This window comes from Pseudophryne corroboree, chromosome 11 (assembly GCF_028390025.1).
Source record: "Pseudophryne corroboree isolate aPseCor3 chromosome 11, aPseCor3.hap2, whole genome shotgun sequence".
In the NCBI taxonomy this organism is placed as follows: Eukaryota; Metazoa; Chordata; class Amphibia; order Anura; family Myobatrachidae; genus Pseudophryne; species Pseudophryne corroboree.
In genome coordinates, this window is record NC_086454.1 from 47,305,190 (window position 1) to 47,321,549 (window position 16,360).

General features: G+C 45.7%; 1 protein-coding gene across 10 annotated transcripts in view; it reads left to right on the plus strand.

Annotated features, from left to right (window-relative positions):
* Positions 1 to 16,360, plus strand: part of SHANK2 (SH3 and multiple ankyrin repeat domains 2) — a 998,986-nt gene that overhangs the window by 605,457 nt on the left and 377,169 nt on the right. For all 10 annotated transcript variants that reach the window (XM_063944111.1, XM_063944110.1, XM_063944114.1 and 7 more), the window contains one exon: positions 12,948 to 13,023. In XM_063944111.1, the coding sequence (XP_063800181.1) occupies positions 12,948 to 13,023 (76 nt within the window). The remainder of the gene's footprint in view (positions 1 to 12,947; positions 13,024 to 16,360) is intronic.

Here is a 16,360-nt window from a genome sequence, read left to right on the forward strand (position 1 = left end):
AGTGTCGACATGGAACATGTCAACCTAGGAACCATGTCGACCTTCCATCACTGTCGACCGAGTGCCTGTCGACCTATAGTGGTCGACCAGAACATTGTCGACTTTCAGACCGGATATCTAACTGTATATACAAGGAAAGCAACCAATGAAACCAATGTGTTTGTGCATATGGGCGGGTCATGTGTGTATCTGTGCCTCTGCAATAGGTGAAGATGCACAGGTTTCTGTATCCTCTTCTTTGTACTCGCCAGTCCTGTTGACCTGGATTGCTCTGCACTGTATTCAGCAATACCCTTTAAAGGAAGCCATCACCTTGCTGGGAGTTATGCTATTTAAATGCACGCTGTGTAAGCCACGATGATGGAAGTTGCTTTGGATCTGTCTGTGTTTGTTCCTCGGATAATTCATCTGTATTTGGAAGCTGCCACTTAGTCTTACGCTAATCACAAGAAATACACAGGCAACTTTGTCATCCGGGAGGAATTGTCAGACTCTTGAAAAAAGAAAAGTAATTGATCTCTTGAGTAATTGTAACTTCTGCTGATCTGCAGACGTGTGACTTTTTTGCCGTTTCTGTTCAGGTTGAAGCGAGTTCTAAATTCACATTATGGACAAGTGCATTACCATTGCATAGACCAGCTGCTGTGGAACTACACGTCCCAGCATGCACTAGCACAACTTTAGCAGTGCATACTGCATACCTCCCAACTGTCCCGATTTTCGCGGGTCAGTCCCGTTTTTTGGGGGACTGTCCCGCTGTCCCACCAGTGGGCCACAGTTTCCCGCGGTGGGGAGTGGGAGGGGGGGGGGGGTCAGTTGGGAGGCTCCTGTCAGCATCTATTCACTGGAGACAGGAGGAGAGGGGGCATGCCAGCAGCTCAGAGAGCGCTGAGCATGCTCCCTCAATGATGGATTTGGGGGGGGCGCGGTGCACGATTGCGGCACTCCCGCAAAGCCACGCCCCCTTTTTACAGGCCAGCTGTCCCTCTTTCCCTGGCTCGAATGTTGGGAAGTATGATACTGGGATGTGTAGTTCCATAGCAGATGGCGTGTCACAGGTAGTCTGTCCTTGGCATACCCTGTGTGACTAATCCATATGTGGGTACATTTGTTAAGGCTGTATAAGGAACATAGGAAGTGTGAATGAAGTTCATCAGGTGGTATAGAGGATAGTGAGTAGTTTTGATATGGACTGTGGAGGGTATGGGGAACCAGTGTAGGGATTGGCAGAGTGTGGTGGGTATGGGGGGGGAACCAGTGTGTAGGGATTGGCAGACTGTGGATGGTATGGGGAGCCAGTGTAGGGATTGGTGAACTGTGGATGGTATGGGGAGCCAGTGTAGGGATTGGCGAACTGTGGAGGGTATGGGGAGCCAGTGTAGGGATTGGCGAACTGTGGAGGGTATGGGGAGCCAGTGTAGGGATTGGCGAACTGTGGAGGGTATGGGGAGCCAGTGTAGGGATTGGCAAACTCTGGAGGGTATGGGGAGCCAGTGTAGGGATTGGTGAACTGTGGAGGGTATGGGGAGCCAGTGTAGGGATTGGCAGAGTGTGGAAGGTATGGGGAGCTAGTGTAGGGATTGGCAGAGTGTGGAAGGTATGGGGAGACAGTGTAGGGATTGGCTAACTGTGGAGGGTATGGGGAGCCAGTGTAGGGATTGGCAGACTGTGGAGGGTATGGGGAGCTAGTGTAGGGATTGGCAGACTGTGGAGGGTATGGGGAGCTAGTGTAGGGATTGGCAGACTATGGAGTGTATTGGGAGCCAGTGTAGGCATTGGCGGGCTGTGGAGAGTATGGGGAGCTAGTTTAGGGATTTGCAGAGTGTGGTGGGTATGGGGGGGGAGCCAGTTTAGGGATTGGCGAACTGTGGAGGGTATGGGGAGCCAGTGTAGGGATTAACAAACTGTGGAGGGTATGGGGAGCCAGTGTAGGGAGTGGCAAACTGTGGAGGGTATGGGGAGCCAGTGTAGGGATTGGCAGACTGTGGAGGGTATGGGGAGCCAATGTAGGGATTGGTGAACTGTAGAGGGTATGGGGAGCCAGTGTAGGGATTGGCAGACTGTGAAGGGTATGGGGAGCCAGTGTAGGGATTGGCAGACTGTAGAGGGTATGGGGAGCCAGTGTAGGGATTGGCAGACTGTAGAGGGTATGGGGAGCCAGTGTAGGGATTGGCAGACTGTGGAGGGTATGGGGATCCTGTGTAGGGATTGGCGGACTGTGGAGTGTATGGGGAGCCAGTGTAGGGTTTGGCAGACTGTGGAGGCTATGGGGAGCCAGTGTAGGAATTGGCGGACTGTGGGAGTGTATGGTGATCCAGTGTAGGGATTTTAGGACTGTAGAGGGTATGGGGAAGCTAGTTTAGGGATTGGCAGACTGTGGAGTGTATTGGGAGCCAGTGTAGGCATTGGTGGGCTGTGGAGAGTATGGGGAGCTAGTTTAGGGATTGGCAGAGTGTGGAGGGTATGGGGGGAGCCAGTTTAGGGATTGGCGGACTGTGGAGTGTATGGGTAGCCAGTGTAGGCATTGGTGAACTGTGGAGGGTATGGGGAGCCAGTGTAGTGATTGGCAGACTGTGGAGGGTATGGGGAGCCAGTTTAGGGATTAGCAGACTGTGGAGGGTATATGGAGCTAGCATAGGGATTGGAGCAGTGGATATGAGTGGTGAGAGAGGAAGAGAAGCCAGTATTTAGTAAGGGTGATAGATGGGAGAAGGAAAGGTCAGATAAGAGGAGGCTACAATAGTCCAGGTGGGAGATGATCAGTGAATGGGTATTGGATCTGGTAGCACCCAGAGTTGTAGATCTGCATATTATGGCAATGTTTCGATTCATATAAGCAGAAGGAATGCTTTTCATAGAATATAAGATGTTCTGGATGATATAAAACTTAATGAGGTTTTGGATATTAGAATACTTGATTAGGTTCTAAATGGGACAATAGTTTATAAAATATTGGATGGTAAAAGCCTTTTGACATTATTTATTGTGCAAAAATGTATCTTCTTAGTGATAAAAGTCTTGGTGAATTTATGGATGATATAATACTTAATGAGGTTCTGCATGGTGCAATACTTTAAGGTTATGGAAGGTAAAAGATTTAAGGAGTTCCTGAATGTTGCAAGACAGTGGAAGATATGACGAGGTTTTGGATTACAATGGACATGATGAAGGTCTGAACTGACCAAGAACATGATGAGGTTTTGAATAACGCAAGATATGCTGATGTTCTGTACGGTAGAAGCCATATAATGAGGATCTATGATATATGATGAAAATTCAGACCCTTCTCAACTTTTTATACAATCCAGATAATCATCCCAAGAGATAAAGGTAGAAGACCAGCTGAAGTTCTTGATAGTATGAAGTTATAGGTGGAACAAGTGTTCATGGTATAGGACATATAAATGTTCTATATGACGCAATAAGGTTCTGGGTGATACAGGATTTGATGAGGTCCTAAATGCTATATAAAGGTTGTGGAAGTCAAGATTATGTGCATGGTGATACAAGAATTTATATAGTCCTTAACTGTGAGATGTTTAATGGTTCTGGATGTCATTATAAGGTTCTGGGTGATACAAGATTTGAAAAGGTTCTAAATGGTATAAGATGTTTAAAGGTTCTTGATTGCATGATAAGGTTCTGGGTGATATAGGATTTGATGAGGTCCTGAATGGTGTAAGGCAGAGGTTCTCAAACTCGGTCCTCGGGGGCACACACGGTGCATGTTTTGCAGGTAACCCAGCAGGTGCACAGGTGTATTAATTACTCACTGACACATTTTAAAAGGTCCACAGGTGGAGCTAATTATTTCACTTGCGATTCTGTGAGGAGACCTGCAAAACATGCACTGTGTGTGCCCCCGAGGACCGAGTTTGAGAACCTCTGGTGTAACGGGTCCAGATGCTTACATCAAATTGACTGAGGTACGTACTAGTTAAGTCACCTGTGATCAAGCATGGCTATTCATAAAACCTGGACTTATGACAGAGTTTGGGAAACTCTGGTGGAAGATGTATAAAGATTCTGGATGGCATAAGTAATTTCTGGGTGATATAGGATTGGATGAGGTCCTGACTAGTATGATGGCACCAGAGAAAAGGTTGTTAGATTTAGTTCCCTGCAAGAATTTAAAACAAAATTTATTTCTCCTCTGACCGACCTTTCCCAAGTTACTATTTGGAGGAATATTCCCAGTACTTGTACTTGTAATGTTTTCCTTTGTTAGATCTATGCACGTTGCAAAGATTCATCTGCTAATTGCCAGCTCTCACGCTCAAAGTCTCAATGAAGGATGGTCCATCTGTTTTACACGATGGGTCATGGCTAAAAGGGGAAATCCACAATTGCTCCACTTTCCATCTATTCACGGGATTCCCACACTTATTATCTTATTACAGCAGGCAAAAAAAGGCAAAGCAGTAAAACGGGATGAAAATACATTTTGTCATTGATGTGTGTCTCCAAAAAGCAAAAAACGAGCAAACAACAAAAAGAAAAGCGAAACCCTGCTTCTCTGCCGTGTAACTATTAGACGGATTGAATCGTTTTCTTTTCCTCTCTAATGGCATGCGTAATTGCTCCAGGTTTACAGGCGTCCTTCACCCGCACTTATTTCGATTAGTGACTGATGCATTTCCATGGTAACCCACAGCAGAGAAAGAACCCGTTGCTAGAGTGTGGGCACAGAGAGATGTGGTCCTTAGTCTGAGCTTACAACTTGTCTAAAATAACACATTTCTCCTTCCGTGGCTTTCCCCCCCCCTTCCGCTGAAAATAATAATAATTTAAAAAAAAAGCCTCAGCACCTCTCTCGCTTTCTGCTGCGTGGTTTTTTTTTTTTTTCATTCATTTTTGCAAATATTTTCTTTATGCTTCATTTTTTTCTTTTCTTTTTTTTTTTTGCAAAAAGGATCAGACACCCATTTTTCATTGTTAGAATTTTTTTATTTATTTTTTTGCCGTGTGGATGTTACAAGACTTAGAAACTTTGCAGCCAAATAACAGGGAACAATATGCATGACGGGATGTGAGCATCAGGGGGAAGACGCCTTTTGGAATGTTGGGTCTGGGTGGCTCCACGTGAAATGGTCACATCTAGCTTGGAAACTATGGCGGAGAGTTCAAAATTCAAGAAGAAAGTGCATTTTGGAGGTACTGTGGGGTGTGTATGTGTTTTATTGTGTCTTTGAGGAGCTAGCACACACAGGGGAAGACGTGGGGAGGAATTAGCCCTAATGTATGTTTATTTTTTTTTCTATTATGTGTGTGTGTCTATTTAATTTACATTATTGTGTTATTGAACATGTAAAAATAATATTGGCAGGTTGACACATTTTTTTATGTGATACATTTTAGATTTGTGGTAGAATAAAATGGCAAAATATATTGTTTATGTAGATTTCTGGTGTATTTTAGTTAATTATTAATTGATTTGTTTATTTATTGTTCTTGCCCTATTTATGTGGCTGATAAGTGGTTTATTTGCCAGTTACGTGACTAGCAAAATTGCCTGTGTGAATGAAATGTGCATTTGTCATCCGTGCAGACGGACAGCTGTCATCGGCACAGTGTTTTACATGCCCTGGTCTGTGCTTCTATCTGAAAGTGATTTTACTTGTAGGACAGGAGATTTGGTTGTATAGAGATTGGAAGCACTTGTCAGTTTATATCTGCCCCACTAGGCTGTACCTGTGCTGTTCTCCGTATCCAGGTGGCTGTTCTCCGTATCTTATGTCCCATCCGAGGGGGTCTTCCAAAGGCTCATTGCTTTGGAGTAACCGAGTTTTCCACACATTGGGGGTAATTCCAAGTTGATCGCAGCAGGATGTTTGATAGCAATTGGGCAAAACCATGTGCACTGCAGGGGAGGCAGATATAACATGTGCAGAGAGAGTTAGATTTGGGTGGGTTATTTTATTTCTGTGCAGGGTAAATACTGGCTGCTTTATTTTTACACTGCAATTTAGATTGCAGATTGAACTCACCACACCCAAATCTAACTCTCTCTGCACATGTTATATCTGCCTCCCCTGCAGTGCACATGGTTTTGCCCAATTGCTAACAAGAATCCTGCTGCGATCAACTTGGAATTACCCTCACTGTACTGGTTCTTAAGGAAATCTTTGTGGATCAGTAAAGGTCAAAGAAGCCACAGAGAACTTCAGTATGAGACAGACGTTGGTTTCGAGCTTCAGAACTGCAAGCTATGCTGGGACTTGCTGTTCCACAGCCACTGAATGCCGCCTGTTGTTCAAGCCTGGTATAGAACATATGGATAAGGAGACTCTCATAGAATATGGATTACTATGTAATACACTGTTTTATGCAATTCTTCTGAGTGTTCCGTAAAATGCTAAGACAGAGAAATGTATTTGAATTATCCTGTACTTTAACATAACATCTTTGTGCTATAGCATCTTAAAGTGCAGGTTTTTTATTTTTTCTGCTAAGGATGAAACCCGAAGAGAACAGCTTTAGGGAATAGCTTTTATAATACAAGGTTGTTTGGTGTCATCATGCCCTTTGTGAGTCTGTAAGCGTTGCATAAAACAAGGGGCTGTTCCTTTTCCATTGCATCCTTATGCCTTGTTTCCCGTTCCTAATTAAGGGCTTTGGAACATAATTATAGGCCATAGAAAGACAATTACACACAGATGCACATTCTGCAAAGGGTCTTTTCAAAATGGGACCTAGCTGTTAGATTTAAGACACAAGGTCAAGCCTGGGGCGACGGAGTGTGCCCGTCCTCTGCACATGGGGAGGCGGCCATTTTGTGGGCTGAACCATTTATTCATGAGAATGCAGGATATTATTTAATTAGGAAACGGTGACACTTTGTCCCTCACTGATGTCACTGTCTTCTTGGGAATTCATTAGTGATGTCATTGGTTCCCCGTGAGTTGTGATGGGCTGCACTGTATCATGTACATTAACTGAGGCCACAAAATGGCCGCTACCACGGTATGTATGCAACAGGTGCGCATAAAAGGAGCATTATCCAACCAATACTTTTTTTGTCTATATATTGATGCATAATGCACGCCATAAGTGATTATATTTATGTATTTGTATTGTTCTTTTATTCATGTTGCCAGGTAATGTTTTATTGTTGCGTGTAGTTCATAGTTGCCTATGCTTGTGGATAATACGGGAGACACCCCCCTCCCTTCCTTCCCCAAAACTTTTAGAATGCCATTAAGCTACTCCCCCTTTACGCTGCACATAGTAGGCAGGGTACAATGACGTGAGTTGTGTTGTCACTCTGATGGGCCCTACACACTGGCCGACCCGCCGCCGAGCTGCCCGACGGCGGATACGGCCGACGAGCGACCCGGCGGCGGGGGGGCAGTGACGGGGGGAGTGAAGTTTCTTCACTCCCCCCGTCACGCGGCTCCATAGAACTGCAGGCAAATATGGACGAGATCGTCCATATTGGCCTGCATGCACAGCCGACGGGGGACCAGCGATGAACGAGCGCGGGACCGCTCATCGTTCATTGCTGGAGCCTCCACACTGAAAGATATGAACGAGTTCTCGTTCATTTATGAACGAGATCGTTCATATCTTTCAAAAAATCGGCCAGTGTGTAGGGCCTATTAGTGTACTGTAATGTGGGTGAGGGCTTAATTACAGATGTATCCTCATACACCGTGGCTTCAGTCGCGCCAAATAGCCATCGACACGCCGGGTCCTGTGCCATTTGGCCGCACCGAGCATCTTTTTTTTTTGTGCTAGAAGCGATAAACCTACATCGCCGGCTTGTGCTTATCCATTTGATGTGCAACATTTGTACATCTGTGTGCGAGTGAGTCTGAGTCTGTGCAAGAAGGTCCCCGATTCAGCAGCCGCGGCTCTTCTCACGTTGTGTTCCGCTTTGCTTCATCTGTAACTTTGGACATCTTTAGAACTAATTCCTGCATAGTTATAGCTGCAGCCCAGCGTCCCCAGTACTGAGTGGTGTATCGCTGCATCTGCGGTGTGTATAAGACGCTTGGAGCTGCTCAGTCGCGCCGGGAATCTTGCGCTATATTGAGGCTATGGAGTATGAGAGCACATCTCTACGTCATTGACTTTCGCTTGATGATCTTATAATGAATCCCTGCTCACCACTGCCTGTGCCCCTGCCACCACTGCCTCTACCCCTGCCACCACTGCCTCTACCCCTGCTCACCACTGACTCTACCCCTGCTCACCACTGCTTCTACCCCTGCTCACCACTGCCTCTACCCCTGCCACCACTGCCTCTACCCCTGCCACCACTGCCTCTACCCCTGCCACCACTGCCTCTACCCCTGCTCACCACTGACTCTACCCCTGCTCACCACTGCCTCTGCCCCTGCCACCACTGCCTGTGCCCCTGCCACCACTGCCTCTACCCCTGCCACCACTGCCTCTACCTCTGCCACCACTGCCTCTACCCCTGCTCACCACTGCCTCTACCCCTGTCACCACTGCCTCTACCCCTGCCACCACTGCCACCACTGCCTCTACCCCTGCCACCACTGCCTCTACCCCTGCTCACCACTGCCTCTACCCCTGCCACCACTGCCTCTACCCCTGCTCACCACTGCCTCTACCCCTGCTCACCACTGCCTCTACCCCTGCCACCACTGCCTCTACCCCTGCCACCACTGCCTCTACCCCTGCTCACCACTGCCTCTACCCCTGCTCACCACTGCCTCTACCCCTGCTCACCACTGCCTCTACCCCTGCCACCACTGCCTCTACCCCTGCTACCCTGCCTTGCCTTCACAGCTCCCAAAAGTGAGAAAAAGAAGATACACGTGCAGTATGTCACTTTTATATAGCTGATTTTTCTTTTTATTATTCATCATTATAATAATTATCATAAATGGTTGCGTGACCAGCGGTCAGGAGACCGCCGCCAGCTCTTAGATGCCTGGTGGGGAGGGGGGCCGAGCGCAACGAAGCCCCTTGTGGGCTCAGTAGCGAACTGCGCTTGCCACAGGTTATATTCCAACTCTATGGGTGGACACCTACAAGTGGGAACAGTCCTTGTTAGTCGGCATGCCGACTGTTGGGAATTTAAGGGGGCAGAATTCCGGCGTTGATATTGGAGACCGCCGGTCACGTAACTACCTCCCATTATAAATAGTATTAGTATTATTATTAATTTAAAAGTTTGTATTGGAACAATATATACAGTACAATACACACTGAGCAAAAAAAATTGAAAAGACAAGTACAGCAATGTACTATGCAAAGGGAAATGGAATTTAAAGATAAATGAGCAAACAATACATTGTGTAAATAACAGTGTATAAACAGATAATAAGTTTTAAGGTCTCAGACATGGACAGTGGAACCCAAATATCCAATAATCTGCATCAGTGAACCTGCAGTAGAGACATCTACTTAAATAGGCAGAAAAGGTCTAAGAGGAACCCATTGCTGCTTTTAAGATTTATCAAGAGATTTAAGTAAGTACAAGGCCCCATCGGATCCTCGCACATTGGGCCTAATTCAGCATGGATTGCTATTCAGAGAAATCGCAATTGAGCGATTATTGAATGACTTAAATGGGGGTCCAACGCTGACGCCACTGTTGGGAAAGCGCAGCAGAGGTTGTGCTTCCTCAGGCAACTAAGGACGTTCAACATCCCACAGAAGCTTCTGCTCCTCTTCTACTCCGCGATTGTGGAGACGGTACTGTGCTCCTCGATACTGGTATGGTACGGCTCCACCAGCGCGAGGGACATATGCAGGCTCCAAAAGGTGGTCAGAACCGCAGAGAAGATCATCGGGGCCTTTCCTCAGACCAGGACCTGTACCTGTGCAGAGCTAAAAATCTGGCAATGAAGATAGTAAAGGACCAGCCACACCCTGGCCACAGCATGTTTAACTTGCTTCCTTCAGGCAGGCGTTACAGGGCCGTCCCCGCCAGGTCCACCAGAAGCCTCAAAAGTTTCTTTCCCCAAGCGGTCCGCCTGCTGAACTCCTGAACATTGACCGACTACACGTACATGTAACTCACTTGTGTCCCTATAGTATACCTATCTGTGTGACTTTACTTTCCCCCCCCCCCATGCTTATCTGTTACCTACTTGGCTGTTGTATAGCAAACCTAAGACAAATTCCTAGTATACGCAAGTATACCTGGCCAATAAAGCTGATTCTGATGCATAGCATTCGCATTGCGCACGCACGAGGGGTAATAGCGACAAAAATTGTGTACAGATCATAATCGCAATGTAGCCGCTGTTTGACTGACAAGATTCTGGTGTTGTTGGGCGGAAACTTGTCGTTTTCTGGGTGTGTCAGAACGTAGGCGTGCCCAGCCGTTTTTGGGGAGGGTGTATGACGTCAGCGCAGACCACTTCCAGGCCGTCTCAGTCGCAGATTACTGGCAGCCTCAGACCTACTCACATTTGCTCTGACGGCAAAGTTTCTTCGAAGTTCCGGTAATTGCGTATTCATCGACTTCGATTCATTTGCAATTTTGCACGGGGCGTTTTTTCTTCCTGTTGGGATGGTGCCTTTCTACTCGCAGGCAACTGCTATTTATCTGAGTAGTGATCCATGCTAAATTAGGCCCATTGGCCATTATTCAGGTTTGTTAGCAAACCAAAAAATTTAGCAATTGGGCAAAATCTAACTCTCGGTGCACGTTACATCTGCCCCACCTGCAGTGCAGATGGTTTTGCTCAATTTGCTAACTTTTTTGGTTTCCTAATAAACCTGAATAAGCCCCATTGCTGGAAATTACGGGGCGAAAGCCCACAATCTGTGGAGTTTGATCAAAAACAAATGAAACCGTTCACTGTTGAATATCCTGTCAGAACCTCACCACTAATTAAATGTTCCCACCCTTCGCCAAGTCATTTTAGTGATATCTCTCATTTAATGAAATTTTTCTGTTATTTAATACTCAAATAAAAAAAGCATATTTAAAAAAAATTATATTATATATACAGATGGAGCAACGCCGATCTAGGCGTCTCTGCTGCGCCTAGGTGCACCAAGGTTTATTAGCATAAACCTTCCATCTATTGTTCTCAGCTTCAATACAATACAGCAGGGGATTAAGTCCGACTGCCCCGGCTCAATTAATCCTATTAAATACATATATATATATATATATATATATATATATATATATATATATAAATACATATATACAGCAATTTCAGACTGGCACTCCACGAAAAACTCCAATAACTGCGCCAGTGCCTCCACATATACCAATGTATAGATAAATTCCCGCAATGGTGTGGCACTCGGCTGGATAAATGGACAATAAACCAGTCAGGTCTTACTTGACTGGTTTATTGTCCATTTATCCAGCTGAGGGCCACACCATTGCGGGACTATATATATATATATATATATATATATATATATGTGATACTGGGACACACAGCACAGTACACTATTGGTTGTACACAGTACACTATTGGTAGTGAATTATATGAGTCTCCAGTGGGTTTTTGATTCCATAATTTCCACACTTTTATCCCCCCTGATTGGCCAGGCATTATTGGCTATGTACTCATAGTGGATGATCCACTTTTTACCGATGTTAATATCCCAGAGCAAATGAATCCATTGATTGTTTGAGGCTAATTACTCGAATAAGATGCACCCCTGATGAAGTCTCTGTGAGACGAAACGCATTGGGTTATCGAATTTGTTGTGATCTGACCTCCAATTTACAATCCTTGAAGGAGGAGTTCGCAAAATAAATATTTGTACATCTGCTCTTATGTGGACCACCACTGGATGTTAGTGGTGGTTGAAATGTTTTATGGACAGTTATATCAATGCAGTATCAGATGATCTTTTATAAATTTTAATCAATTTTGCGTATTGGAACATATTGTTTGTTTTCCTAAACAAGATTTAATTTGACATTAGGTCATTCTGTCACAAAAATAGGGGTGTTATAACAACCTCAAGGCGCCAATTACACTAATACTACATATATATATATATATATATATATATATATATATTATACTGTGTTCACATTACATTGAGTGTCCTATGTTAACCTCCAATCACCCACCACAGGTTTGTTTTGTGAGTCGGTTGAATTTTATCTGCCACTAAACTGAATGCAGACGTTTAACATGCAAACCCAGGGAAGACGATTGATAATTAATTTTTGCTTGTTAATTTGCTACAGTGTATTGCTTCCAGTGTGGTGAAATGATACAGTATTGGAAATCAATATGGCAGCTATGTCCTGGGTACCGGATTAGCTGCGTCCATTTAGAATATATGTAGTGTTTCATTCTTACCATTGATTGTACATTAACGTGATAGGGCAGAGCAGGTACAGAGTGTTAATTACTGACACTTATGCTATACAACTGACTTCCTTTTGTTTTCCATGACCTGACATCTACAATTGATGGCTGTGTGTAATATTACTGGGAACCTCCACCCCAACCCCTGTCTCGGTATCCGGTCTTTAGGTCGACACTCATTAGGTCGACCACTACTGGTCGACATGGCAAAGGTTGACACATGAAAAGGTCGACGTGTTTTTTTTTTTTTTTTTTACTTTTTCATACTTTACGATCCACGTGGACTACGATTGGCAATAGTAACCTGTGCCAAGCACAGCGTTAGCAGAGCGAGGCACCTTGCCCAAAGCATGGTGAGCAAAGTGAGAAGACGCGGTACACTGATTGGGGTTCCCGGTCACTTTACAAAGAAAACGACACCCAAAACACCCCCTAGATAAACTCACGTCAACCTTTTTCCATGTCGACCTAATGACCATGCCGACCCATTTCTGGTGTCGACCTAGTCACTGTCGACCAACAGTGGTCATCCTAATGACTGTCGACCTAGTTACTGTCGACTCACCGATCCGCACCCCCTTGTCTCCTATGTTTTCTATATAGTTGAATAATGTTATGTCCATGTTAAGTGCTTTGGGGGGGTAAATGAATAACATTTCTATTTTCTTTTTTAAGAAACGCGCACAGACAGGACAAAAAAATTGTTCCGTCACTATACTGTTGGATCTTACGACAGTTTTGAGGCTTCCAGGTAAGATCTGATCATTTTACATTTCAAGTGTATTGTCTGCCTGTACCCTGGTATACAGCAGTGTGTTTAATAAGCATTATATATGTTTTCCCGGCCAGTCGGTTATAATGGAAAGATGTGCAAATTATAGATACTGACTTTTGTGCTCACTTCTGGTGAAGAAAAAGAAGAACCGCAAACACAGATCTTAATTTTATTTGTGAGTGGCTGTTAAATGCTATTTCTCTATCGTCCTAAGTGGATGCTGGGGTTCCTGAAAGGACCATGGGGAATAGCGGCTCCGCAGGAGACAGGGCACAAAAAAGTAAAGCTTTTTACCAGATCAGGTGGTGTGCACTGGCTCCTCCCCCTATGACCCTCCTCCAGACTCCAGTTAGATTTTGTGCCCGAACGAGAAGGGTGCAATCTAGGTGGCTCTCCTAAAGAGCTGCTTAGAGAAAGTTTAGCTTAGGTTTTTTACTTTACAGTGAGTCCTGCTGGCAACAGGATCACTGCAACGAGGGACTTAGGGGAGAAGTAGTGAACTCACCTGCGTGCAGAGTGGATTTGCTGCTTGGCTACTGGACACTAGCTCCAGAGGGACGATCACAGGTACAGCCTGGATGGTCACCGGAGCCGCGCCGCCGGCCCCCTTGCAGACGCTGAAGAGAGAAGAGGTCCAAAATCGGCGGCTGAAGACTCCTGAGTCTTCATAAAGGTAGCGCACAGCACTGCAGCTGTGCGCCATTTTCCTCTCAGCACACTTCACACAACAGTCACTGAGGGTGCAGAGCGCTGGGGGGGGCGCTCTGAGAGGCAAATAAAAACCTTATTAGAGGCAAAAAATACCTCACATATAGCCCACAGAGGCTATATGGAGATATTTAACCCCTGCCTAACTTCAAAAATAGCGGGAGACGAGCCCGCCGTAAAAGGGGCGGGGCCTATCTCCTCAGCACACAGCGCCATTTTCTCTCACAGAAAAGCTGGAGAGAAGGCTCCCAGGCTCTCCCCTGCACTGCACTACAGAAACAGGGTTAAAACAGAGAGGGGGGGCACTGATTTTGGCGATATTGTATATATATAAAAGATGCTATAAGGGAGAAACACTTATATAAGGTTGTCCCTATATAATTATAGCGTTTTTGGTGTGTGCTGGCAGACTCTCCCTCTGTCTCCCCAAAGGGCTAGTGGGTCCTGTCCTCTGTCAGAGCATTCCCGGTGTGTGTGCTGTGTGTCGGCACGTGTGTGTCGACAGGTATGAGGACGATGTTGGTGAGGAGGCGGAGAAATTGCCTGTAATGGTGATGTCACTCTCTAGGGAGTCGACACCGGAATGGATGGCTTATTTAGAGAATTACGTGAGAATGTCAACACGCTGCAAGGTCGGTTGACGACATGAGACGGCCGACAATCTATTAGGACCGGTCCAGGCGTCTCAGAAACACCGTCAGGGGTTTTAAAAACGCCCATTTACCTCAGTCGGTCGACACAGACACAGACACGGACACTGAATACAGTGTCGACGGTGAATAAACAAACGTATTTCTCATTAGGGCCACACGTTAAGGGCAATGAAGGAGGTGTTACGTGTTTCTGATACTACAAGTACCACAAGAAAGGGTATTATGTGGGAGTGGAAAAAACTACCTGTAGTTTTTCCTGAATCAGATAAAATAAAATGAAGTGTGTGATGATGCGTAGGGTTACCCCGATAGCAAATATTGGCGTTATACCCTTTCCCGCCAGAAATTAGGGTACGTTGGGAAACACCCCTTAGGGTGATAAGGCGCTCACACGCTTATCAAGTGGCGTTACCGTCTCCAGATACGGCCGCCCTCAAGGAGCCAGCTGATAGGAAGCTGGAAAAATATCCTAAAAAGTATATACACACATACGGTGGTTATACTGCGACCAGCGATCGCCATCAGCCTGGAGATGCAGTGCTGGGTTGGCTTGGTCGGATTCCCTGACTGAAAATATTTTATTCATGTAGAGCATTTAATAGGATGCATTCTATATATATGTATGTGAGATGCACAGAGGGATATTTGCTCTCTGGCATCAAGATAAGTGCGTTGTCCATATATCCCAGAAGATGTCAGGGACACGACAGTGGTCAGGTGATACAGATCCCATACGGCAGATGGAAGTATTGCTGTATAAAGGGAAGGAGTTATTTGGGGGTCGGTCCATCGGACCTGGGGACCACAGCAACAGCTGGGAAATCCAACCTTTTTTACCCCAAGTTACATCTCAGCTAAAAAAGACACCGTCTTTTCAGCCTCAATCTTTCCTTTCCCATGAGGGCATGCAGGCAAAAGGCCAGTCATATCTGCCCAGACATAGAGGTAAGGGAAGTAGACTGCAGCAGGCAGCCCTTTCCCAGGAAAAGAAGCCCTCCACCGCGTCTGCCAAGTCCTCAGCATGACGCTGGGGCCGTGCAAGCGGACTCAAGGTGGGGGGGTAGTCTCAAGAGTCTCAGGGCGCAGTGGGATCACTCGCAAGTTGACCCCTAGATCGTACGAGTATTATCCCAGGGGTAAAGATTGGAGAGTCGAGACATCTTCTCCTCGCAGCTTCCTGAAGTCTGCTTTACCAACGGCTCCCTCCGACAGGGAGGCAGCATTGGAAACAATTCACAAGCGGTATATCCAGCAGGTGATAATCAAAGTACCCCTCCTACGACAAGGAAAAGGGTATTATTTTTCCACACTATATTGTGGTACTGAAGCCAGACGGCTTGGTGACACATAGTCTAAATCTAAAATGTTTTGAACACTTACATAAAAGGTTCAAATCGAGATAAAGTCACTCAGAGCAGTGATAGCGAACCGGAAAAAAGGGGACTATATGGTGTCCCTGGACATCAAGGATTACCTCCATGTCCAAATTTTGTCCTTCTCATCAAGGGTACCTCTGGTTCGTGGTACAGAACTGTCAATATCAGTTTCAGACGATGCCGTTTGAATTATCCACGGCACCCCGGGCCTTTTTACCAAGGTAATGGCCGAAAAGATGTTTCTTCAAAGAAAAAAGGCATCTAAATTATCCCTTACTTGCACGACCTAAAAAGGGCAAGTTCCAGAGAACAGTTGGAGGTCGGAAGAGCACTATCTAAAGTAGTTCTTCGACGGCACGACTGGATTCTAAATATTCCAAGAATCGCAGCTGTTTTCCGACGATACGTCTGCTGTTCCTAGGGATGATTCTGGACACGGTTCAGAAAAAGGTTTTTCTTCCCGAGGAAAAAGCCAAGGAGTTATCCGACCTGTCAGGAACCTCCTAAAACCAGGAAAGGTGTCTGTACATCAATGCACAAGAGTCCTGGGAAAAATGGTGGCTTTTTACGAAGCAA